This window comes from Sceloporus occidentalis, unplaced genomic scaffold (assembly GCF_023333645.1).
Source record: "Sceloporus occidentalis isolate IW3139 unplaced genomic scaffold, rSceOcc1.0.p SCAF_86, whole genome shotgun sequence".
Taxonomy (NCBI): Eukaryota; Metazoa; Chordata; class Lepidosauria; order Squamata; family Phrynosomatidae; genus Sceloporus; species Sceloporus occidentalis.
Window position 1 is genome coordinate 2,960,919 of NW_028317066.1, and position 24,756 is coordinate 2,985,674.

At 45.2% G+C, this 24,756-nt stretch overlaps 1 protein-coding gene across 1 annotated transcript; it reads right to left on the reverse strand.

Annotated features, from left to right (window-relative positions):
- Nucleotides 1–19,864: 19,864 nt before the first annotated feature.
- On the reverse strand, nucleotides 19,865–22,281 carry LOC149285017 (uncharacterized). The gene is made up of 2 exons (XM_089495925.1): nucleotides 22,275–22,281; nucleotides 19,865–21,258 (listed from the first exon to the last, which is right to left on the reverse strand). Exons 1-2 carry the CDS (start codon nucleotides 22,279–22,281, stop codon nucleotides 20,357–20,359), a joined length of 909 nt encoding a protein of 302 aa, XP_089352051.1. The 3' UTR covers nucleotides 19,865–20,356.
- Nucleotides 22,282–24,756: the final 2,475 nt, after the last annotated feature.

A 24,756-nucleotide genomic window follows, 5' to 3' on the forward strand; every position in this document is an offset into this window, starting at 1 on the left:
AGCAATCCAGAAGGCGGTGAAGATGGCCAAAGTTGTTTATGAGGAAGGTCACACAAACGGGGAAGGGCACGTCAGTTTGCTTTTGCTTCAGCCTCCTGGGAAGGGCAATATCCTGCCTCCGTCTTTCCTCTCTTCTCCCCACTTTTGAGTTGATGGGGTGCAAACTGAATGGCACTCAGAAATTGAAGTGAGCTGAGAAGGGGGAAAGTGGGAGGATAAGAGAGCAACTGGGACATTTTTAAAAGCCCCCGAAAAAGTGGGGTGACAGAGAGTTAACCAGGACTGTCTCTGCCATATTGGGAGAATATGTTCTCCGCTTGCTTTCATGAACTGGCCCAGCAGTGACACCGATGAAATTGATAGTCAAGAACTTCAACTCACCAAAGAATTCTTGTACCTCCACAGCCTCTTTCTTTTGGAGGCCAACTCCCTCCGCTTGGCCTCTGTGTTGGCCATCAAGTGGGCAGGGGGTCCTGGTGGTCTTGCACTTGGGTCACTTCCAGCAAGAGAGGCCCCAAAGCCGTGTAGAAGGAAGCAGAGATGAAGTTCCTAAGAAAAGGGACCAGGGTTAGGATTGACTTGGCAAGAAACCCTGCAGCACTCAAAGACACAGAGAACAGCATCCTGCTGGTGAGATGTGCAGGGGACATATGCCTCCTTTGGGCCGATGCAGAGGTGGATATCCCCTTGCTTCCTCTGCTCCAACCAAAGCACCTGGACCTAGCATAGATTCACTGCAGCTCCCCTACACAACAGATACTCCATGCCCTATTAGAGTGGTGAAGGATGAGGGGATGGGGAATTGGAGAGGGCCCTGGTTATGTAGCTGTAGCTGGATGTGAAATGAGTGCATCACAAATAAATAAATAAATAAATACATCATCTGCTGAAACGTCCAGAGTTCCCGAGTGCTTACCCCCAGCACCATCCCCTTTCCCAAGAAGGCTGCATCCACATTGCAGAAATAAGACACTTTGACATCGCTTTAACCGCTCAGTGCTATGGAATCCTGGGATTTTACCTTTGGGACACTTAACCTTATTTGCCAGAGAGCTCTGGTTCCACAACAAACTACAAATCCCAGGATTCCATAGAATGGAGCCAAGAGAGTTAAAGTGGTTTCAAACAAGATTATTTCTGTAGAGCAGATACAGCCTAAATCGGTTGTAAAAGGATAGAAGCACCCAAGTCTTGTTTTTACTCTCCAAATAATGGTTTTCCTTTTAAAAAATAAATAGTTTGTTTTAGTCTGTAATTCTTATTTTTGTTGTTCTTGTTTGCTTCTATTTTTATTTGGTCATTTGAGATGGCTTCCTTCTTGAGTGAAAATCTTTTAATAAGAAACTGGGGAGACTTTTAAAACCTCCCAAAGGAGCCACCTTTGGCCTTTTTTGGGGGACTAGCCTCCTCTTAGAAGCCAAAGCCCAATGTTTGTGAAGAAGAAGAATAAGGCTTGTATTAAAACTATGCTCCCCATTTCTGATCCCTTTTAAAACCCATGTTCCCCAGAAGGAGCAGAGCTTTATAATAAGAAAACCCTCTCTGAAAGAGACACAAAAGACACACAAAGGGACACACTTCCTTCCTTTTTGGCCCAAGGAGCCTGGCCTCCTTCTGACTCTGGAGCCTCAGGAGAGAAAGAGAGGCCTCTGTTCAACTGAGGCCTCAGAGAAGGTTCTGGAACATTATTCCCAACAGTCACAAGCAGCACAAAATGGCTGCCAGGACCCAAAATGGAATTGTGGGAAATGTAGTTTTGTGAAACCTTGAACCTTCTCTGTCAGAGACCTCTGGTGCCACAATAAACTCCAGTTCCCAGGATTCCCTAGCACTGGGCAAGGGCAGTTAAAGTGCTCTCAAACTGGACTATTGCTGCCGTGTGTTTTGGACCTTTCTTGGCCGCAAACTGTCCATAGCCTGCAATGCATCTCCTAATTCTGTTGGCAGTCCCTCCCTCCCAACACTTTCTCATTTCCCCCCAAAACCAGCACAAAGCTGGCAGATGGAAAGAGGTTTTAAAGCAGCATTTAAATCTGCCATATTTGTTTTGAAAACACTAAATGTCCTAAATGCTATTATAGGCGGGTTACAGACCGCCGAAAAGCGGCGGCCTGTACCCGCCCCTTTCCCCGGTGTATCGGGGCCTCAACGGGTAGACCGGTAGCCGTTGAGGCCCCAATGCACCACTTTCCGGGCTGCGGGGAAGCGGCAAAAGGGCTGCAGGGAAGCGGCGACGGGGAGGAGGAAAAAGGGGCCATTTGGCCCCTTTCTCCTTTGGTCCGCTGAGCGCAGCTGTGTGAAGGCTGCACCCAGCGGACCAAACCAGGAACGAGCTCCGAAACGGAGTGGCGGCACGGTCGTGACGTATCTATGGCGGCGGCCGTGCGCACACTAGGGTTAGGAGGTTGCTATTATTACAGAAAGACGTAGAGTGCAAACTCCTCAAGTACCTTTGTTTTCTAGAGTGAGATGGACTTTTCCAACTGACTCTCTGTGATGATCTCCGGTGGTCCAAGCAGCCAAACTGCGGTTCTGTAATAATAATAATAATAATAATAATAATAATTATTTTTATTATTATTATTATTTTATACCCCTCTCTTCAGCCAAAAGGCTATCAGAGTGTCTTACAAACTGTTAATGAGACATTTAGACATTATGGCTCTTAGCCCAGCAGACCCTTAAATTCCTGAAATCACGCTGCCATCATCCAGCGAATTATAAAAGGACTTCCCTTAACCTACACTGGGACCAGTTAAGGAACCTTATTTCTCCTTCTTTACTGATCTTCCTAAGCATCAACTGAGCCAAAAGACGTGTAAAAGGAGTTTAGAGTAGTAGATACTCCAAGGAGATATTTACTATAAATAACAAAATATAACTGAAATATAAGCCATACAAGATATTAAGAGTTTTGCAGGTACAATATTTGTAAGTATATAATATACAATTCACACAAGCTATTAAACAAATAAATAAACCTAAGTGTCCAATTCTGAGACTAACTTCCAAGATCCACTCTTTAACTCTCTCTCTCTCGATCTCCAACCGACACAATTCCCCCAACTGTCTCTTGGTCTCTCAGGCCTTATATCTCCTTCTCACGGAAGCTTCCAGAAGAACCTTCATCTTGCTCTCTGATTGGTCAAGAGAGCCTTCCGTAGCAGTGATGTCATTCTGTGTGGGATGTGGGAAGGACTGTGATTCCAGCCAATCAGGGCCAGGGATAGTGGGAGGGACTGGGATTCCAGCCAATGGCAGCCCTCAGAGTGTCATCAGGAGGACTTCTTCTGTTCCTAAAGGAGCATTGCACTCATGGCTTTGAGGCAGGGTTGATCTTCCATTTTGATGCAGTGAGGCTCCTGGTTTGGAGCCACCATAAAAGGAAGCCATTCCTTGTGACTGAATAGTGGTCTTCCTATTTCTATTCCAAGGGAAGGGAAGAGGGCCCTGGAGTGTTCTCTGCCTTTTTTGGTAAAAGAACTTGACCAAACAGACTGGAAATCAAATACATAAATAATAAAACTTGGATGATTGGGAGAGGCTGCCATAGACTTACATCAGTTTAGGAAAGCAGATTGTCAGGACCTACATGGAAAACCTTTCATGTGCTAAAAATGTCTCCCATCACACAAGAAATCTAGATGACCAGGAACAAAGATTGTGGCCTTGTCTTTTCCCTCTCACCCCTTTCTTGAAGATCCAGGGAGCTAAGGAAAAGAGAAGGGAAGATGTTCCAATATCTCCCACTCTCATGATATCCTGAAGGGATCAAATCATATTTGGGATTCACCCTGTGCTTCCCTCCTGAATCACTCTCTGGATGAGGACCATTTTCTATTGCAGATCACCTTTTGAGATGTCGCAGTGTTCTTCACAGAAGAGGAGGAAAGGCCATTCTTGAGTCTGAAGCAGAAATTTCTATACAGGATTTGGAAACCATGAAGCCCTATGAGGAAGGACTTAGGGAACTAGGGATGTTCAGCGTGGAGAAGAGAAGGTTAAGAGGTGGTATGATAGCCCTGTTTAAATATTAGAAGGAATGTCATATTGAGAAGGGAGCAAGCTTATTTTCTGCTGCTCCAGAGACTAGGATGCAGAACAATGGATGCAAAGTGCAGGAAAGGAGAGTCCACCTCAACATTAGGAGGGACTTCCTGACAGAAAGGGCTGTTTGATAGTAGAACAAACTCCATCGGAGATTTTGGTGGAGTCCCTTTCCTTGGAGGTCTTTAAGCAGAGGCTGGATGGCCATCTGTCAGGGATGCTTTGATTGAGAGTTCCTGCATGGCAGAATGGGGTTGGACTGGATGGCCCTTGGGGTCTCTTACAACTCTATGAGTTGTAATTCATTTTGGTTGCATCTACACTGCAGAAATAGTCCACCTTTAACTGCCATGGCTCTCAGTGATATGGAATTCTGGGATTTGTAGTTCTGTGACTGTACAGAGGCATTCCAGGTGGGAAATCACTGTGTGCTTAATAGACTATAGCAGTGTTTCCTAAACTTGTTCCCAGGATTACAGCTTTCCTGTTTACTGACCAGTAAAGTCCAAACCACTTGGAAGACCAGAGTTTGTGAAACACTGGTCACTATAGCAAAGCCTTTGACTGCATAGATCATGAAAGGCTATGGAAAGCCCTTAAAGGCATGGGAGTGCCAACACATCTGATAGTCCTGAAGAGGAATCTGTACTCAGGACAAGAGGCTTCTGTCAGAACAGAACATGGAGAAACAGAATAGTTCTCAATTGGAAAAAGGCTGCATCTTATCACCCCAACTGTTCAATTTACATGCAGAAAATAAATGAAGAGCTGGTTTGAAGAGGAGGGAAGATAAAAGGAAGGAACATCAGCAATCTTAAGATACATGGACGATACAATACTACTATAGGAAAACACCTTGGACTTGGGACAATTACTAAGGAAGGTCAAGGAAGAAATGGCAAAGACGGGCTTGTTACTGAACATAAAGAAAACAAAAATAATGTCTAGGGAAGATCTACGTAAATCCAACCTAAATAATGAGAAAGTTAAAAGGTTTATTGTATCTTGGAGAAAACATTGATCAGAATGGGAAACTGCAGTCAAGAAATCGAAACAAGACTATGAATGGGAAGAGTAGCCATGAAGGGACTGGACAAGGTCCTAAAGTCTAAAGATATACAACTGAACACTAATGTCCAGTCCATTGTATTCCCTGTTGCCATGTACGGCTGTGAGAGCTGGGCAGTAATGGAAGTGGATAAGAAGAACATAAACTCATTTGAGATCTGGTGCTGGAGAAGAGGCTGAGGATACCGCAGACAGTCAAAAAGACAAACAAATGGGTCCAAGAACAGACCAAGCCAGAAATCTCCCCGGAAGCCAAAATGACTAAACCGAGTCTGTTGTATTTTGGCCACATCATGAGGAGGCAAGAATAATTAAGAAGGAGAGTAATGCTAGGAAAGGTAGAAGGGAGTAGAAAGAGAGGAAGGCCGCATGCCAAATGGCTAGACATAATTCAGGAGGTTACGGGGCTGAATCAAGGGAACCTGAGCAGAGCAATGGAGGATAGAGGGGTTTGGAGGTGGCTCATCCACAGTGTTGCTGTGAGTCGGAGTTGAGTCGAAGGCAACTAATAACAATAAAGCAAGTAAAGACTTAAGGGTTTTATTTCAGCATCAGCTTCTGTGGGTTGTGATTCATTTCGCCTGCATCCGCACTGCAGAAATCATCTCATCTGACACCACTTTAACTGCCCTGGCTCAGTGCTATGGGATTCTGGGAATTATGGTTTTGTGAGTTTTGTTGTTAGCCTTCTCTGTCAGAGAGCTCTGGTGCCACAACAAACTACAGTTCCCAGGATTCCATAGCACTGAGCCATGGTAGTGGAAGTGGTGCCAAACTGGATTATTTCTGCAGTGCAGATACAGCCTTTTTCAGATGCTTGGAGTACAGTATTGTAAGATCATATGCGCGCACATACACACACACACACACACACACATATGCATATAGACATATGTGTACACACACAGACACACAATTAAATGATTGTGGATTGAGATCAGAATGAAAAAAAGATAGAGGCAATAGCTATTATAATACTATTATAGGTGATATATGTTTTTAAATTAAACATGCTGAATTTGTAAGATGCCTGAGTGGCTGCTAGGAAATGAAAATGGTTGCATTGTAAGAGAGATTTATTTTGTAGGATCCAGTTAAGGATCCTATTGATTCCTTTGGGATACATCTGTGGTCCAAACCTATGCTTTATTTTCCTTCTCCAAGATTAGTACACATAGAATTATAGGCCCCAAATGCATCATTAATGATTCCTTTTGAAGTTAATGAAATGGAAACATGCTGAACTATGGTTATATTATGGCCATTTTCCATTCTATTTTGTCTATCTTCAGTACATGAGGAAGAGGCTTAGGGGTCCATGTTGGGTCTGATGAAAGAGATGCTCTCCTTAATGCCATCCATTGCCCTTTCTCTCAAGGATTTCCAAGATGTGTCTGTATCTGGGAAGACCCAGCAGCTGCACAAGAGTTGTGGGAATTCACTTGTATTGTAGGTGTATTTGGCCTAAAAACTTTGAAGGCACCAATGCCCATTTGATCTTAGAAGCTAAGCAGAGTCAGCCCTGGGTAGTAATGGATGGGAAACTGCCAACCAAGGTCAGGTGCTGCAGGCTATATTTCAGAGGAAGGGATTAGCAAAACCATGGCTGAGTCTTTCCTTGCCTATGAAGACGCATGAAATTCATGGGGTCACCATAAGTTGACAGGCGACTTGAAGATGGTGCACACACACACTCACAGACACATCAGTTTGGATGTAATCCAGTGAAATTCGCCTTCTCCTCCAAATTCTATGTCAATTTAATACCTGCAAGATACATAGTCCTACACTTTTCCCTTTTCTGGCACAAAAAAATATGAAGCTGCTTTTTAGCTTTATGGAGTAGACTTGGCCTTCTACGTTTGTGGCTTTGACTTTTGCGGCTTTGATTATTTGATGTTTCGATTGACATGTTCTCTCTAGGAATCTCTTGCACAACTCTGCCAGAAGTTGGCCATAGGTTTATTCCCTGCTTCTGGTTTTCTCTTTGCTGTTTTTCATCACTGTTTTGTTGAATCACTGTTGTACTCTCTTTTGTATTTCCAGCAAATTCTATTCCATGCAGAGAATTGTGGTCAGTGGGTGACAGCGAATGAATGACTGTATTCTCGGAATAGTAATAAATGGTAGACGGAGAGTGATTTTCCACCCCCATCCTCTGGTGCTTCCTTTTAAAGTATTGGGTGGGATGTGGCTGTTCCTGTGTCAGTCAACTGCTGGACATTGCCCTTGTCATCAGTGGTCACAAATGATTTCAGCCTAAAGCTTGTGACATCTTCAGTACCCTATTTAAATAAACCTGTAACCTCTTTGTTTAAGCATTTTCTTACTGCCCATGTGGGCTAATCTCATGCTGAGAAAGGGGTGTCCCTTCTTCACTTCCAAATCATGTCTCTCCTGTTCTACAGGTTATAGGTCCTGGTATGTGTTTTTACCATATTGCAAGAAAGATGTTATAATGCACTGACAGAGTTCATGCTTTGCATGTAGGAGGTTCTGTGTTCAGTTTTTGTGTAGGATCTTATGAAGAAAGGAAGCTAAGAAAGATCTATCCCTGTCCCTGAAAAGTCAGCCAGAGCTTTCCCCAATCTTCTAGATAGTTTGAAGAGTAACTTGTGTCTATCATTCCACTATAGGAACTGATAGGGATTTGTAGTCCAAAAATGCCAGGAGAATATCACCCGAGGGAAGTCTGTTACTGATATAGCTGACCAGAGATCTCCATATGAGGCAGTATAGAAAACATTTTGTCTTCTTCCACACTTTGTGACACTGACCTGCTCCATGCGACAGTTTTCCTTATATCTTCTGTGTGCCACTGAGTGTGTTTTTCAGCAGTTGGTGCTTAAAGCCCTATCTAATGTACATACTGCCCTGGTATTATTGCAATGAGGAACCGTGGTTTCTTGTGACATGAATAGTATATGAGCCTTGAGCTCTCATACTCTGCCCTCCTCTTTTTGCTCGCTGGAGAAGGGTTTGAAAGCATTTGCTTCCAGTTCTTTTTTAATTGAATAAACAAAAGAACTTTATTGAAGACCGTCAGGATAGAAGTGATCAGCAATGCATTTAGGTCAGATCTGAGGCTTCCCGCCTCCCCACGAAAGTATGAAGACGCAAACTAATTAGCTCCATCTACTCAATTTTAAAGAATCCTTTGGAGAAGCCACAGCGTTGCTTTTTATGGGTAAACTCTGGTTAAAACAAACCAAGATCTGATACCTTAGTTCATATTTGGTTGGTTTTTGTCAAGTTGCGTTTAGGGAAATCACATTGTTCATGTTTGGATGTCACAGAGATCTGTTTAAGTCCATAGAAGGAATGACCCATCTCTTCTTCCAAGGTATGAAAAAGCAGGAGTGGAGATGAGAAACTGCGTCTGTGAGCATAAAGCTTTTGTTCTTAATACTGGAAAGGTCGTATCTCTTGATATAAACCAAGGTGTGCATTGACATCTAAAGGGAGGGCTTCCTCACAGTCCCATAATCCTCACAGACATGGTTAGTAAGGATTCGGGAGAGAGCCTTATCCCTGGCTGATCCCAATAGGTAGGACTTGGCTCCACAGAAAGTCCGGTTGGCTCCTTCCCTTCTGTCTTTCTTCTGGCAGATGGAGGCATTTCTATTTGCCAGGCTTTGGGGTTTTAACTATGGAGCTGCAGTGTGTGACACGGTATGCTCTCTCTCTCTGTAGATATAGACTATATATATAAGAACTGTTTTAAATACATTTTTGTTTTCAGTGTTTTAGTCATGTTTTCAATGCTGCCACTTAATTTCTTTATAGCTTTTGTAAATTAATGTTTTAGTTGAATATTTTAAAAATTACTGTAAGCCACCTTGTATCCCATTTTGGGAGAAAAGCAGGAATGTAAGTGCAACAAACATATTAAAGAAAGAAAATGTGGCTCATTCATGTACTGGGTTGAATTCTGTGTAAACCAGGTCACTCTCTGATCTACAAAAGTTATAATGTGTAATGTTGTTATCAAGGATGTTACTTCTCATTACAGACGCCTGAAATCTCCCACGTTTTGGGGGGGGGGTAGCAGTGGGCATATTGACCATTTTTCAAATAGATGCAGACATGCACTTAATGACTTGGGTGTGTGTGAGAGAGAGATAAGTCTTAGAGTGTCAGGAACGTAGTTTCTTTTTCTCTCATACAGAAGGAAAACATGGAAGGAGAGGAGAGAGATAGGGAGAGAAAGTGAAGTGGGAGATTAAGAGAGACAAAAGCCATGGGATAGAAAGAGAAAAATCAGTGAGGAAGAAAAATTGTGAGAGAAATAGATCCTCACACACAAAGAAGCAAATCAGCAAAGGGATGAGGTGTGTGATGACATGTATGATGTGCCCATGAAACCACTATGTGTGTTGTGATCAGTGGTGTGACACTGAAAGTCAGGCCTTTGCTTATATTTCCGAGTGATTGTTTGTATATGATGTGAAAAGGGCTGATGTGAAAGTGTAAAGGCAGGATTAATGCTGAACATAAAGAAAAGAAAAATAACAACCATGGAGAAGCTGCATGAATTTAACTTAGACTGTGAGGAAATCACAATAGTTAAAGAGTTCTTGTGCCTTGGATCAAGCATTGATCAGAATGGAGACTGGAGTCAAGAAATCAGAGGAAGACTAGGAATGGGGAGGGCAGCGATGAAAGAACTAGACGAGATCCTAAAGATAAACAACTGAGCACTAAAACTAGAACCGTCCAAGTCATGGGATTCCTCATCACTTTAGACACATGTGAGAACTGGACAGTTAAGAAAGCCAACAGGAAGAAAATCAACTCAATCGAGATGCGATGGTGAGGAAAAGTGCAAAGGATGCCATGGACAGCCAAAAAGCCAAACAAAGGGGTTCTAAAGCAGATCAAGACAGAACTCTCTCTGGAAGCCAAGATGACTAAATTGAGCCTGTCGTATTTGGACACATCACAAGAAGACATGACTCATTAGGAAGGACAATGATGCTAGGAAATATAGAAGGTAGAGGAAACCGCATGCCCAATGGGTAGAGTCAATAATCGGACCTGAATCTGCAGGACCTAAGCAGAGAAATGGAGGACAGGGGTCTTGGAGATGTCTCATCCACAGGGTCAGCATGAGTTGGGGGCCTTGGGACCAGTTCAAGGGCAGTTAACAACATGTATAGCCTCCAGAGTTCTAACCCAACACATAAACCACTGCACCACACTGTCTCCCATTCCCATGTACAACCTGAGAAATAATTGCAGGTTTTTTTCTTCATGTGTATCTTCAAGTCACTTCTAATTTATGACAACCCTAAGGCAACCTTATCATGAGGTTTCTTTGGCAGGTTTCTTCAGAGAGGGGTAGCCATTGCTATTCTCTGAGCCTGAGAAAGTGTGACTTCCCAAGGGCCGCCTAAGTCCAAAACACACTGCAGCAATAATCCAATCTGAGATTGCTTTAACTGCCCTAGCTGAGCTCAGTGCTAAGGAATTCTGGGAAATTTAGTTTTCTGAGACATTGAGCCTTCTCTGTCAGAGAGCTCTGGTGCCACAATAAACTCCAGTTCCCAGGATTCCCTAGCACTGGGCCAGGGAAGTTAAAGTGCTCTCAGACTGGACTATTGCTGCCGTGTGTTTTGGACCTTACTTGGCCGCAAACTGTCCATAGCCTGCAATGCATCTCCTAATTCTGTTGGCAGTCCCTCCCTCCCAACACTTTCTCATTTCCCCCCAAAACCAGCGCAAAGCTGGCAGATGGAAAGAGGTTTTAAAGCAGCATTTAAAACTGCAATATTTGTTTATAAAAGACTAAATGTCCCAAATGCTATTATCAGTTTTGTAGCTATTATTACAGAAAGACGTAGAGTGCAAACTCCTCAAGTACCTTTGTTTTCTAGAGTGAGATGGACTTTTCCAACTGACTCTCTGTGATGATCTCCGGTGGTCCAAGCAGCCAAACTGCGGCCCTGTAATAATAATAATAATAATAATAATTATTATTATTATTATTATTATTATTATTATTTTATACCCCTCTCTTCAGCCAAAAGGCTATCAGAGTGTCTTACAAACTGTTAATGAGACATTTAGACATTATGGCTCTTAGCCCAGCAGACCCTTAAATTCCTGAAATCACGCTGCCATCATCCAGCGAATTATAAAAGGACTTCCCTTAACCTACACTGGGACCAGTTAAGGAACCTTATTTCTCCTTCTTTACTGATCTTCCTAAGCATCAACTGAGCCAAAAGACGTGTAAAAGGAGCGTCGAGTAGAAGATACTCCAAGGAGATATTTACTATAAATAACAAAATATAACTAAAATATAAGTCATACAAGATATTAAGAATCTTGCAGGTTACAATATTTGTAAGTATATAATATACAATTCACACAAGCTATTAAAATAATAAATAGACCTAAACATCCAATTCTGAGACTAACTTCCAAGATCCGCTCTTTAACTCTCTCTCTCGATCTCCAACCGACACAATTCCCCCAACTGTCTCTTGGTCTCTCAGGCCTTATATCTCCTTCTGACGGAAGCTTCCAGAAGGACCTTTATCTTGCTCTCTGATTGGTCAAGAGAGCCTTCCATAGCAGTGATGTCATTCTGCATTTGCATAAACCTCCCTTTTCTGCCTGAAGAAGACCTCCAATGACTGGAGCCCAGTCATTACACTTTCCCAAGGCAAGGCTTGCACCTATTTCCCAATGTTGTTCTTGGGGTCTGCCTTCCAGTTGTTTCCAGGTCTTATGGTGACCTTATGGGAGTCTCTGAAGGGGTTTTCTTGGCAGGTTTCTTCAGAGTGGGTTTCCCATGGCCATCCTCTGAGGCTGAGAGAGTGTGACTTGCCCAAGGCTTCAGTGGTTTTGAAGCCTTTTTGCTTTATCTTCTAGAAGGAAGCTGAGGTGTTGCTTCTTGCATTGAAGAATGAGAGGAACCTTGTGGCATCCAAAAGGCTAACATTCTCTGGAGTTATGTCTGATAATATGAATATATAGGATTGCAATCCCTGTTCGTTTATTAAAAGGTTTATAGTGCACCCCATATCATAGAATCTCATAGCTATGTCCCTTAATAGCAGTTAACCAAATTAAACAGTATATAAAACAAAAAACATGGAACAAGCTAGACAAGAGGCCTCCAGGCTGCACCTGGCTCTTTTGCATTGGTGGCGGCAGTGGAGCTGCGGCTGTGAGGAGGCCAAGCCTCAGACACCTCTCCGCCGTCACCGCCGGCAACTCCTGTGGTGGTGATGGTGACGGCAGAGAGGAGGCCAAGGAGAGTGCCAGAGGCGTCCTCTCCGCCGCCGCCTTTGCGTGAGGGCCAGGTGCTGGGCTGGAGTCTTCTTGGCCTCCAACACCCAAACCTGGCCCTTTTGTGCTTGCGGTGGCAGCGAGGAGGCTGAGGAGGCATCTGGTGTTGCTGCTCCGCCACCTCGGGCTCCTCATTGCCAAGGCCAGGGGAAAGGCGAGGTGTTTCTCCTGGAGGCCAAGTGTGCTGGCAGTGGAGCGAAAGCCGAGGAGTACTGCCAGAGGCCTCTTCGGCCCCCTCTCCACTGCCGCCATGGCGCAAGGGCCGTATGGGGCTATTGGAGGCCAAGAGGCCTCTGGGTCACCACCCAGCCCTTCCACGGTGGCAGCAGTGGGGGCATGCAAGCCGAGGTGGAGAGGAGGCCTCTGGCGCTGATCCTCTGCCTCCTCTTCCCTGCCACCGCAGCAATCACTGCCACCTCCGCAGAAGGGCCAGATGGTGGGCTGGAGCCCTCTTGGCCTCCAACATCCCCACGCGGCCTTTCCCCTGACCGTGGCGGTGAGGAGGGAAAAAGTTGGGAAGGGGAGGAGAGGAGAGGGACTTTTGTCCCCAATGTTGGCACGCGTGGATTTGAGCATACGCGGATTTTGGTATACGCCAGGGGGCGGAACGGATCCACCACGTATACCAGGGCCCCACTATATTTGCAAGCAAAGGAGGGCCAAGAGAGCCCTGGAGAGCCTTGCCTTGGGGTGGCTCTGGATCTCTGGTGCCTAACAAACTACAAATCCCAGGATTCCTCAGGATGGAGCCAGGAGAGTTAACACAGTTTAGAACTGGAATATTTCTGCAGTGCAGACACAGCCTGAGCTGGTTGTAAAAGGGTAGAAGCGCCCAAGTCTGGTTTTTTTCCTCTCTTAATAATGCTTTTATTTTCAAAAACTAAGCGCTTTGTTTTGTTATTTTTGTTGTTGTTTGTTTGTTTCATTCTTGGTAATATGAGATGGTCTGGTTTGTCAACTTCATTCATGCATTAAAATCTCTTAATAATAAAACTGAAGAGACTTTTAAAACCTCCCAGAGGAGCTACTTTTAGCCTTTTGACGGGGGGGGGGGGGGGGATCCTCCTCTTAGAAGCCAAAGCCTGATGTTATGAAGAATAATAATAATGCTTGTATTAAAACTATCCTCTCCATTTCTGATCCCTTTTAAAACCCATGTTCCCCAGAAGGAGCAGAGCTGTGTCTATTTGAAAAGACACACAAAACACACAAAAATAAACACACTTCCTTCCTTCACAGTCACAAGCAGCACAAAATGGCCGCCAGAACACAAGGAGGCAGGGACTGGGATTCCAGCCAATCAGGGCCAGGGACACAAAATGGCTGCCAGAAAACAAAATGGCCTCCGGAACAGAAAATGTGAGTCTGGGGCAGGGGGCGGGGTCTTCCAGGTCCTCTGCCCCCATTGGCCAGCCTCAAGAAGAGGAGGAGCTTCTGCTTCTCTATTTAGCTCTGCATGCGGAAAAGTGACCGAGGAGAGAAGCAGAGTGTCAGAGGGAGAAAGAGACAGATAGAGAGACAGGAAGGAAGGAGGAGAGAGGAGTAGAGTGTAAGAGAGATAAAGAGACAGACAGGAAGGGAGGAAGGAAGGAAGGAAGGAGAGAGGAGCATAGTGTCAGAGGGAGAAAGAGACAGATAGAGAGACAGGAAGGAAGGAGGAGAGAGGAGTAGAGTGTAAGAGAGATAAAGAGACAGACAGGAAGGGAGGAAGGAAGGAAGGAAGGAAGGAGAGAGGAGCATAGTGTCAGAGGGAGAAAGAGACAGATAGAGAGACAGGAAGGAAGGAGGAGAGAGGAGTAGAGTGTAAGAGAGATAAAGAGACAGACAGGAAGGGAGGAAGGAAGGAAGGAAGGAAGGAGAGAGGAGCAGAGTGTCAGAGTGAGAAAGAGACAGATAGAGAGACAGGAAGGAAGGAGGAGAGAGGAGTAGAGTGTAAGAGAGATAAAGAGACAGACAGGAAGGGAGGAAGGAGTGAGGGGAGTGAAGCGACAGCAGAGGGACACGGCCTGGAACCACTAGGCTTCACTGCTGCCCTGAGGTCTGTCTGGGCCTGGCTTGGGTCTACTGCTGGTGCTTCTCTTTGTCCACTGCCATTAAGGAGGGGAGGAAGGAGGCCCAGCAGTCCTTCTAGGCATGGCCCACTCTCTCTGAAGTCCCAAAGGGGATTCCAGTGCTTTTAATGGTGGCGCTCATGCTGTAGCAAAGATGATGATGATGATGATGATGATGATGATGATGATGATGATGATGATGATGATGATGATTTTATCAGGCCTAGGGGGGAGGATAGAGCTGCTGCCAGACCTTAATCATCATTAATGTCACCTTCCTGTGCCTTCTTGCTTTGCACCACTGTAATGGCCATGGCTCAGTGCTATGGAACTCTGGGAATGTTCTTTTGGTTTGGCATTTTAGGTGTTGTTAAGGTTTGGAAATACTGTTTGAGGACCTTCTGACTTTGGGGCCCTTTCCTCCTCCATTATGGCTTCCCTGAAGGCCTCAAACTGACAACTGCCAAGCGCTGAGCCAGAGGCATCCATTTTGTGTTCTGGCGGCCATTTTGTGCTGCTTGTGACTGTGGGGAATATTGTTCCAGAACCTTCTCTGAGGCCTCAGTTGAACAGAGGCATCTCTTTCTCTCCTGAGGCTCCAGAGTCAGAAGGAGGCCAGGCTCCATGGGCCAAAAGGAAAGAAGTGTGTCTCTTTGTGTGTCTTTTGTGTCTCATTTCTGAGAGGGTTTTCTTATTACACAGCTCTGATCCTTCTGGGGAAAATGGGTTTAAAAGGGATCAGAAATGGGGAGGATACTTTTAATATAAGTGTTATTATTATTCTTCACAAACATGGGGCTTTGGCTTCTAAGAGGAGGCTTCTCCCCCGAAAAAGGCCAAAAGTGGCTCCTTTGGGAGGTTTTAAAAGTCTCCCCAGTTTCCTTATTAATAGATTTTGAGGCAAGAAGGAAGGAGACAGACCAGAATAACTCATATTACCAAGAATGAAACAAACAAAAAGAGAAACAAACAAGAACAACAAAAATAATGATTAGACAGAAAAACAAACTGCTTATATTTTAAAAAAGCAAAACCATTTTTTACAGGATAAAAATTTGACTTGGGTGCCTCTATTCTTTTACAACCAACTTAGGCTCTATCTGGACTGCAGAAATAATCTGTTTCGAAACTGCTTTAACTCTCCTGGTTCCATCCTATGGAATCCTGGGATTCGTAGTTTGTTGTGGCATGAGAGCTCTCTGGCAGAGAAGGCTAATGTCCCAAAGGTAAAATCCCAGGATTCCATAGCACTGAGCAGTTAAAGCGGTGTCAAAGTGTCTTATTTCTAAGTGCGGATGCAGCCTTCTTGGGAAAGGGGCTGATGCTGGGGAAAAGAGGAGGAATGCAGAAGGAAAGGAGGACGGACGGAGGGCCACCTGCAGCTGGACTGGCCTCCCTGAGCGGTCAAGACCTGAGCTGGGTTGTGGACGATGGGCTCTCTTAATATCAATATTAATATCTTTCACTATTGATTGTAATTAAGGAGGGGATCAGATTCCTCCTTTCAATAGCATCAGGAAAATGTTTAGGTGTTGTTAAGTTGGCAAATCCTGTTTGGGGTCCCTTCCGACTTTAGGGCCCTTTCATCCTCCATTTTGGGTTCCCTGAAGGCTGCCCACTGCCAAGCACTGAGGCAGAGGGAGCCATTTTGTGTCCTGGCGGCCATTTTGTGTCCCGGTGGACTTTTTCGTTTCTGTCAGCCATTTTGTGTTCTGGTGGACATTTTGTGCTGCTTGTGAATGTGGGGAATAATGTTCCGGAACATTCACTGAAGCCTCAGTTGAACATGTCAGGAAATGACATGGATGTGGCCACTAGGTGGAGCTGTTGTGCAAGTTATATACAGCTCTAGTGGCAGTTATATGTGTCAGCATTCGAACAGTGCATCATCGGAATGTTGATGCAACTGTCAACTGTCCTTCCTAACTGTCACTGAGAGACAGAGTGAGACAGTTGGTGTGTGAGAGCAACTGCCTCTCTGTGGATGGTGTTATCTGTGGCTGCCATCTTCAGAGAATGCTGACCTAGAAAAAAGAGAGAGAGAGAGAGAGAGAGAGAGAGAGAGTATACACACACACACACACACACATATATACACACTGTGTGATCTTGGGTAAGGAGAAGTGATTTCCATGTTAATCTGTGTATTGTTCTGTTGTTGATGGCCTGGCCTCAGGGTTGGGGGATATTACCAGAGTGTGCATTATAGTTTTCAGCTCTTCAGGTTCCAGGAAGGGGTGCAGTTAGCGTATCAACTGAAGCGAATAACAGGCATTCCTGGCCATTGTATCTATCTGAGCCAACGTCTGGAGCGACGGATCCAGGAGCACCCCCAAACTGCAAACACAGTCCTTTAGGGGAAGTGTGACCCCGTCCACAGATGGATCACAGGTGACAAACCTCCATATCTGGATTAGGAGCTCCAACAATGAGCAGCTCCGTCTTATCTGGATTCAGCTTCACTCTGTTTTTCCTCATCTAGACCATTGCTTTCTCAAGACATTCACTCAGAGGGGAGATGCCTTCCTTAGTTGACACTAAGATCTGGGGCATGAAGAGGTATAGTTGGGTGTCATCAGCATACTGATAGCACCCCACTCTATGCCTCCAGATGATCTCTTCCAGCAGTTTCATGTTTATGTTAAACAGCATTTGGGACAGGATGGCACCCTGGAGAACACCAGATTTAATCTCCCTCTTAGAGGACCAAGCATCACCATCTGGAATCTACTCAAGAGATAGGACCAGAACCACTTCAATGCAGTGCCCCCGATCCCCAATTCCCTCAGGCATTCCAGAAGGATACCATGATTGATGGTACTGAAAGCCACTGAGAGGTCCAAAGACACCAGCAGAGTCACACTTCCCCATCAGTACTCAAGCGGAGATCATCTACTAAGGTGACCGTAACAGTCTCGACTCCGTATCCGGTCCTGAAGCCAGTTTGAAATGGGTCTAGACAATCTGTTTCATCCAAGACCACTTGGACTTGAAGAGCAACTGCCCTCTCAATCACCTTGTATAGAAATGAAAGATGGGAGACCGGTCTGTAATTGTTCATGTCCAAGGGATCTAGGGAGGGCTTTTTCAGGAGTGGCCGTGCCTCCGCTTCTTTTGAGCAAGATGGAAAATAGCCCTCCCTAAGGGCCTGAAGAGACAGGCCAAAATAAAGCTGCTTCGGATCACTTTAGAGGTATGCTGTTTAAATGCTGCATGCGTCCTAAGATACCAGAAGCCACACCAAAGCCATGCTCCAGTCCTAAGGACTGGGGGGTAGCTTTGGTGCAGCTTCTGGCCTCTTAAGATACATGTGTAATTTAAACAGCATATTCAGTGAATCACTGGACACCTCATCTATAGCCTCTCCAATAACGCCGGCGTCCAATTCAGCTCTTATCTGAGAGATGTTATCTGTGAAATGGTCATTTAAAGCATCACAGTGAGGGGTGGAAGGCTCTAATATTGAGTTCCGGAGGGAAGATGCCTGAGTCATGTCCCAGATCCCCCCCCCCCTTTAACCGTCCCTCTATGCTTCTCTTCCCTTGGCACTTTCACTCCTTCACTCCTTCGTTCTCTTCCTTTAACCTACATCCCTGGGGGGGGGGGTCCAAGGCCCCCCAGGGGGGACATTCTTTCTCGGGCTGAGGGTCTCTCTACTGGTCCTTCTCTGCAAGGTTGTTGTGAAGGGAAAGGTATGTATGTGTGGGGGTGCCTAATCCTGTGGGTCTTCAAGCCAAGTTCCCAGGTTGCCAGGGGGGTGTCAGTTGTTTCCCCCCATCTCCCTCCTCTTGGATTTGACCTCTACGTCTCTTCTCCCCCCCAGACATACCCCCTCCCCCAGAGATACCCCCCATGTTGTTTCTAATGCTATTGAAGCCTATGGTGTGTGATGCTCTGTATTTGGCACAAAAACCTCCCCCAAAAGAGGCATCAGAAGGGAGGGTCTCTCCTCTGCCCCACTTTCCATGAGGAAGGGGGCTCCTCAAAGCCCTTTTTACCTTTGGATCCCCCTCCCGTCCATGGCCATACCTCTCTCCAAGGGTCCCCCTGCACCCTTTCCTGGAAGTAAAGGACCGAGAAACTGTTGTACATTCACTGGTAACTTCACAACTTGATTTCTGTAATGCGCTCTACATGGGGCTACCCTTGTGCCTAGTCCAGAAACTTCAACTAGTGCAAAATATGGCAGCCAGGCTGGTCGCTGAAAAAACTAGGAGTGACCAAATAACACCCATCCTAAAATCTCTACGCTGGCTGCCTATTCGTTTCCGGGCACAGTACAAGGTGTTGGTTATAACCTTTAAAGCCCTGCATGGCTTGGGTCCAACCTATTTGAGGGATCGCCTGCTCCCACATAATCCGCCCCGCACCCTCAGGTCCTCTGGGAGGAATCTATTGCAGCCTTTAAAAACCAGGGCCTTCTCTGCAATTGCTTCCAAACTATGGAACGGCCTGCCAGACGAGATCCGTCAAATTGCCAGCTTAGACAACTTTAAAGAAGCTGTCAAGACGGATCTCTTCCGGCAGGCCTTTCCTGAATAAAAGTGCCGGCCACAGAATGACTTCCCCCCGCATCATGTATCAGCCCACCGCTCTGTCCTCGTTGTATTTTTTATTGTGTTTTTAATAGATATTTTAATTGTAACATGTTTAATCCTGTTTTAATGGGGGGGAATTTGGGACATAAATTTGTAAATGTGGATTTTAATGTGTTGTGAGCCGCTTTGATTGTCTCGTCACAGAAAAGCGGGATACAAATAAAAGTTTTATTTATTTATTTATTTATTATTTATACTCCCCCAGTACCTGGGCCCAAATGAATCCCCCAAGGAGGGGCTGGGAAGGAAAGAAGAACAGGAGGCCTGGCAGGCCCCTTGCTTTTCTTTGGGGGAAGAAGAGGGGCTTCCTTCCTTCTTACAACACCTGAAGACCCTCCAGCCATTTGGACGAGAGCTATCCCCACTTCACTCCCTCCCTCTGAACAGACTGTGAGGGTAGTAATGGCTTCAGGGGCTCAGACTGTGCATGCATAGATGCCCCAAAGGCCCCTCCTCAGCATGCACAGGGATCAAAAGGCCCTTGCTGCTGCTGCTGCTGCTTTTTCCACTGTCAGCCTTTGGAAGAAGGGAAGGAGTACGCCCTTCCTTCCTTCCTTCCTTCCTTTCTTCCAGAATGGAGCCCATGCTGCAGAGCTGGACTAAGGAGGGAAAGGCTGGGAAGGCTCTGCTTTGTACATATAGCTCTCTCTCTCTCTCTCTCTCTCTCTCTCTGTGTGTGTATAAATGTGTGTGTGTTTGCCTCTGTTTTTGTGGCTAGAAAAGGATCTAAGGCCTGAGGAAAGAAGAAAGTGTCAAATTTGTGCAAATGCAGAACTTCTGTGCATCAATGAGTACAGTGTGTTGAAACAACAAAGAACTTTATTAAGAACATATAGTCAGAAATTCAGTATTTAAGTCAGAACTGCCCACCCCAAGCCAAAGAATACATTTAAACCCCAAAACCTAAAACTCCACCCTCTTCCAAACCTAGCCCCCACCTCCAATACGCACAGTCTATGCCCCACAGGTAACAAGGCCCCTTTTGCCATTCCCATAGACTAGCCCTTTCTGTTAATACTGGCCTCTAACTTTCATCAACCAATATCCCACAAATTCCAAGAGCTATCATTGCCATAACTATACTAGCCAGCTGCAACAAATCCCATCCCTCTATTCAGCTAACCTATACCACGATCAATAATCCCCAGTCAATTTTATAAACTAAAGCAATGATATATACTAATAGCAATTAAAACCTAAACCTAACAAAATACAACTTTAAAGTATAAACAGACATACAGACAGACACACCTAACACAAAACATCACAATTCTTGACAAAAATAATGTTAGTTCACTTCTGGGAATTGTGTGGCTTCTCTCCTGTGTGGACTCTCTGATGTGTCACTAGTTGTGACTTCCAAGAAAAACATTTCCCACAATGCTGGCATTTGTATGGCTTCTCTCCAGTGTGACTTTTCTGATGTGTCACTAGTTGTGACTTCCAAGAAAAACATTTCCCACAATGCTGGCATTTGTATGGCATCTCTCCTGTGTGGACTCTCTGATGTGTCACTAGGTTTGACTTTGAAGAAAAAAATTTCCCACAATGCTGGCATTTGTATGACTTTCCTCCTGCGTGGACTCTTTGATGTGTCACTAGGTGTGACTGCCGAGAAAAACATTTCCCACAATGCTGGCATTTGTATGGCTTCTCTCCTGTGTGGCCTCTCCGATGCATCACTAGGACTGACTTCCGAGAAAAACATTTCCCACAATGTTGGCATTTGTATGGCTTCTCTCCTGTGTGGACTCTCTGATGTCTCACTAGGTCTGACTTCTGAGAGAAACATTTCCCACAATGCTGGCATTTGTATGGCTTCTCTCCTGTGTGGACTCTCTGATGTGTCACTAGGTCTGACTTCTGAGAGAAACATTTCCCACAATGCTGGCATTTGTATGGCTTCTCTCCTGTGTGGATTCTCTGATGTTTCACTAGGGGTGACTTCGAAGAAAAACATTTCTCACAACGCTGGCATTTGTATGGCTTCTCTCCTGTGTGGACTCTCTGATGTGTCACTAGGTTTGACTTGCAAGAAAACCATTTCCCACAATGCTGGCATTTGTATGGCTTCTCTCCTGTGTGGATTCTCCGATGCATGACTAGGACTGACTTGTAAGCAAATATTTTCCCACAGTGATGGCATTTATATGACTTCTTTGTTGTGTGGATTTGCTCACGACTGACAAGTTCTTCTGTAAAGGAGAACAATGACAGAGAAGACTGAATCTCAGCGTTAAGAGAGGAAGGTGTTACCCCAAGATTTAGCCCTACGTTCACCCCTCCCTATTTCAGGTTAAATTAATAAAGTTGGTGTGAGTGACCCGACATGTCCCTGTTCTGGATGCCCCCAAATCCATATAACGATTGTATCCTTACTTATAGGAGCTTGCAAAGAAGAGATTGTAGGGAAACTGCCATAAGGAAATCAGTCGAAGCAGAAAATCAGGCAGTTAAAAAATTCTATTAAATATATGTTAAAACATTTTGATTGAAAAGTGGCATCGTATCTTGTGAGACGGCCATAGAGTCCTGATCCAGAGCCCAAGGCATGATGCAAGCTAACTGCAGAGGATGCTTCATGCTGTGTGACACAAGGAGATGCTTCACAACCAATACAGTATACAGCTCACATGCGGACTGATGTGGGTTGGAGTTGGGTGTAGAAGAGATTGTGAAGTTGATGGAAGTCAGTGAGGAGAGCTGGTACATATTTGTTTTCTATTCCAACTCAAGATAAAGAACCTCCAAGGACTTGGAGGAAATCAACTGTGTCTATGAGTTATTTTTAAGTGTGGCAAATAATCAGTGCATTGCCAATACCTATATCTGGAGATTTTCTTCTGTTCTCTGCTATGTTATTGTTGATCTCTGGGAGTGTCACCTTCAGATTGTGCTATACATTGGCTTGTGAATGGGACCCAAATTCAGAGCCAAGAAGTACCTGAGAGCCAGTGTGATGATCCTTTTTGGCTGAAGAATTTCCACCAAGGACCCACTGCATTTAATTCAGTTTCAGACAATTCTTTCCCCACCCAGGAAACATTCTAAAGCAATTTAAACCTTTTCGAATGTTTCGTTTCTGCCCCCAAGCAACGATTTCAGTATAAATATCAGCCCCAACTGACTAGTCTTCAGCATCAGTCCAGTTGCAGAGAGACACTCCATTGGTTTACATTGCTAAACACCTCACTACACTCGCCAGCCTCACTTGTCATGGGAGTTACTGACTTCTCTCCCCATTCTGGACCCTCAGCAATTGCAATCAAGTTCCATCTAGGTAATGTATTACCATTAGCAAAGCCTTGCACTATTCACCATGACCACCTTTGTTACCTAGTTCTTGTGTATGTTCATGAACACTTGTATGTGTGTGTGTGTTTTGCTTTCCCCTTAAAAAACAACACAGAAACCTATTTGAAATGCCTTTGGAGTTCTGTGTGCTTTGGGGCCTGATATAGTTGGGATGAATCCCGAGATCACTGTTCCTCCAATCTCTCCTTTGAGCTAAGCATGAAATTCCCCTAAAAGCATAGCACTTGCGGGTGTCCTCTCCAGACTCCAGCATTTCGGGTAACAAAGCACTTCTGGAATCAACCATGGAGCCAAGCAAGCTCAGGTTGGAAAAGAAACATTAGAGAAAAAGGAAATTTTTTGTGTCCCTCTTTCCTGTCTTCATAGACATTGCTCATAATTGCTAAATATGTTAGAAAACAAGGGCCTGAACCAGTTCTCATCAGTTCAGGTCTTAAAATCTGTCGAGTTGGTGGCTGCCTCCCAATCCCCAAGGCCCCTCTCCTGGCCCTTCCTAGAGATCCCTTCCTGTCTGCACAGAGCTAGGCAATCCTGGCTTTGCTCCTGCCTTCCCCTCCTGGCTCCCAGAGGCCTGATCCCCTTTCCTTTCTCTCTCTGCTCTCCAGCCTTCACTCTTGCCCATCTGCACTGCTTCAGTATTTCACCTTCACCATCTCTTTCCTGCTTTTCTGTTTTTCACATTCCCTCCATCTCTCTATCACAGACACACACCCACAGAGTGTGATGCACAAAAGGGACACTTTGAGACTCATTTCTTGAGAAAGGCAGGACAATCAATTTACAAATAATGCATTAGGAAAAGCAGAATAAAGGGGCTGGGACCTGGATTCCAATTTTGGTGACGTTCAAGGAGAGCCTTAAAACAGCTTTAAGACAACTCCAAGACAGGGATGGACTACTGTTGGGGATTGGGGAGAGTCACATTGGCTGCCACAGGATCTTGAGGCAACCCCACATTGTGTCGCCTAAAAATATGGCATAATATTTTGCCCCTCAATATCCCACAGCATCCCTTTGGGGAAGTGGAGGCCATTTGGCACTGCTGGGCCCTCTCTGGGCCACTGCAGGACCAAGGGAGGCCTTTTTCCCACAAAGCCTCTCCAGAGCCTGGAAAAGTGGAAACAAAAGCCAGGAAACTTGTTCAGGAATGGGCTGAGGACCATTTAGGGGCAAAAAGCATTAATATCCATGGCTCCTTCCCACAAAATTCCAGAATTAGCAGTTTAGGGTTGGATATCCTTACAAAGTGGAGAACAATAGTGCCTCACTAAAACTAAAAAATTCCAAGATTCCACAGGAATATGTTTTGACAATTAAATAATGTGTGAAAGGGAACTAGGAATGGTAGTAGAGCACAAGTTGGGCATGTGTCAACAGTGTGATGCAGCAGCTGAAAAGGCCAATGTGATCCTAGGCTGTATCAATAGGAGTATAGTGTCAAGATCAAGGAAAATAATATTGCCTCTCTATTCTGTTTTGGTAGGGCTCACTTGCAATAATCCTGTGTCCAGTTCTGGGCACCACAATTCAAACAAATGCTGAGAAGCTGGAGCATGTCCAGAGAAGGAAAACCAAAACGGTGAATGGTCTGAAAACCATGCTCTCTGAGGAACGACTTAGGGAGCTGGGTATGTTTAGCTTAGAGAAGAGAAGGTTAAGAGGGGACATGACAGCCCTATTGAAATATTTGTAGGGATGTCATATTCAAGATGGAGCAGGCTTGCTTTCTGCTACTCCAGAAAAAGAACATGGAACAATGGTTGCAAGCCACAGGGACAAGAGATTCCACTTAAACTTTAGGAGGGTCTTCCTGACAGTAAGAGCTCTTCAACAGTGGAATATAGGCCCAGTACTGACCATGGAAAAGGGGTGGTCTGCAGCTGCCCCTTTCCATGGAGGATTTGGGCCAGGGCAGCGATACTGGCAGCCAAGAGGCCCCAATCCACCACAATTCCAGGCCATGGAGAAGCGGCAAACTGTTGCTTCCCTGTGGCCTGGAAATGGATGTCCTCGGGGCTTCATGCCCCTGGACACCATGGGAGCCAGAGCTATGGCAGAAAGGGGCCTCTCTCCCTGCCATCATTCTTGCAGCCGTTTGGTGGCTGTGAGAACGAGGTGCATGCCCAGAAGGAGCTCTTTCAGATTTAGACATGGTGCGTGCGTGACATCATAATAGCAGTGCCCATGTATACAGGGCGCTGGCATTATGGCGCTGCTGGTATGTATTACAGTTAGGGAGCATGTACATGATGCGCTCTTCCCAACCCTAATACCGGTGCTGGTACGCCGCTTGTTGACGGTCTGTACTGCACCATATTCCCTCAGAGTTTGGTGCTCTTTCTTTGCAGGTTTTTTGACAGAGACGGGATGGCCATCTC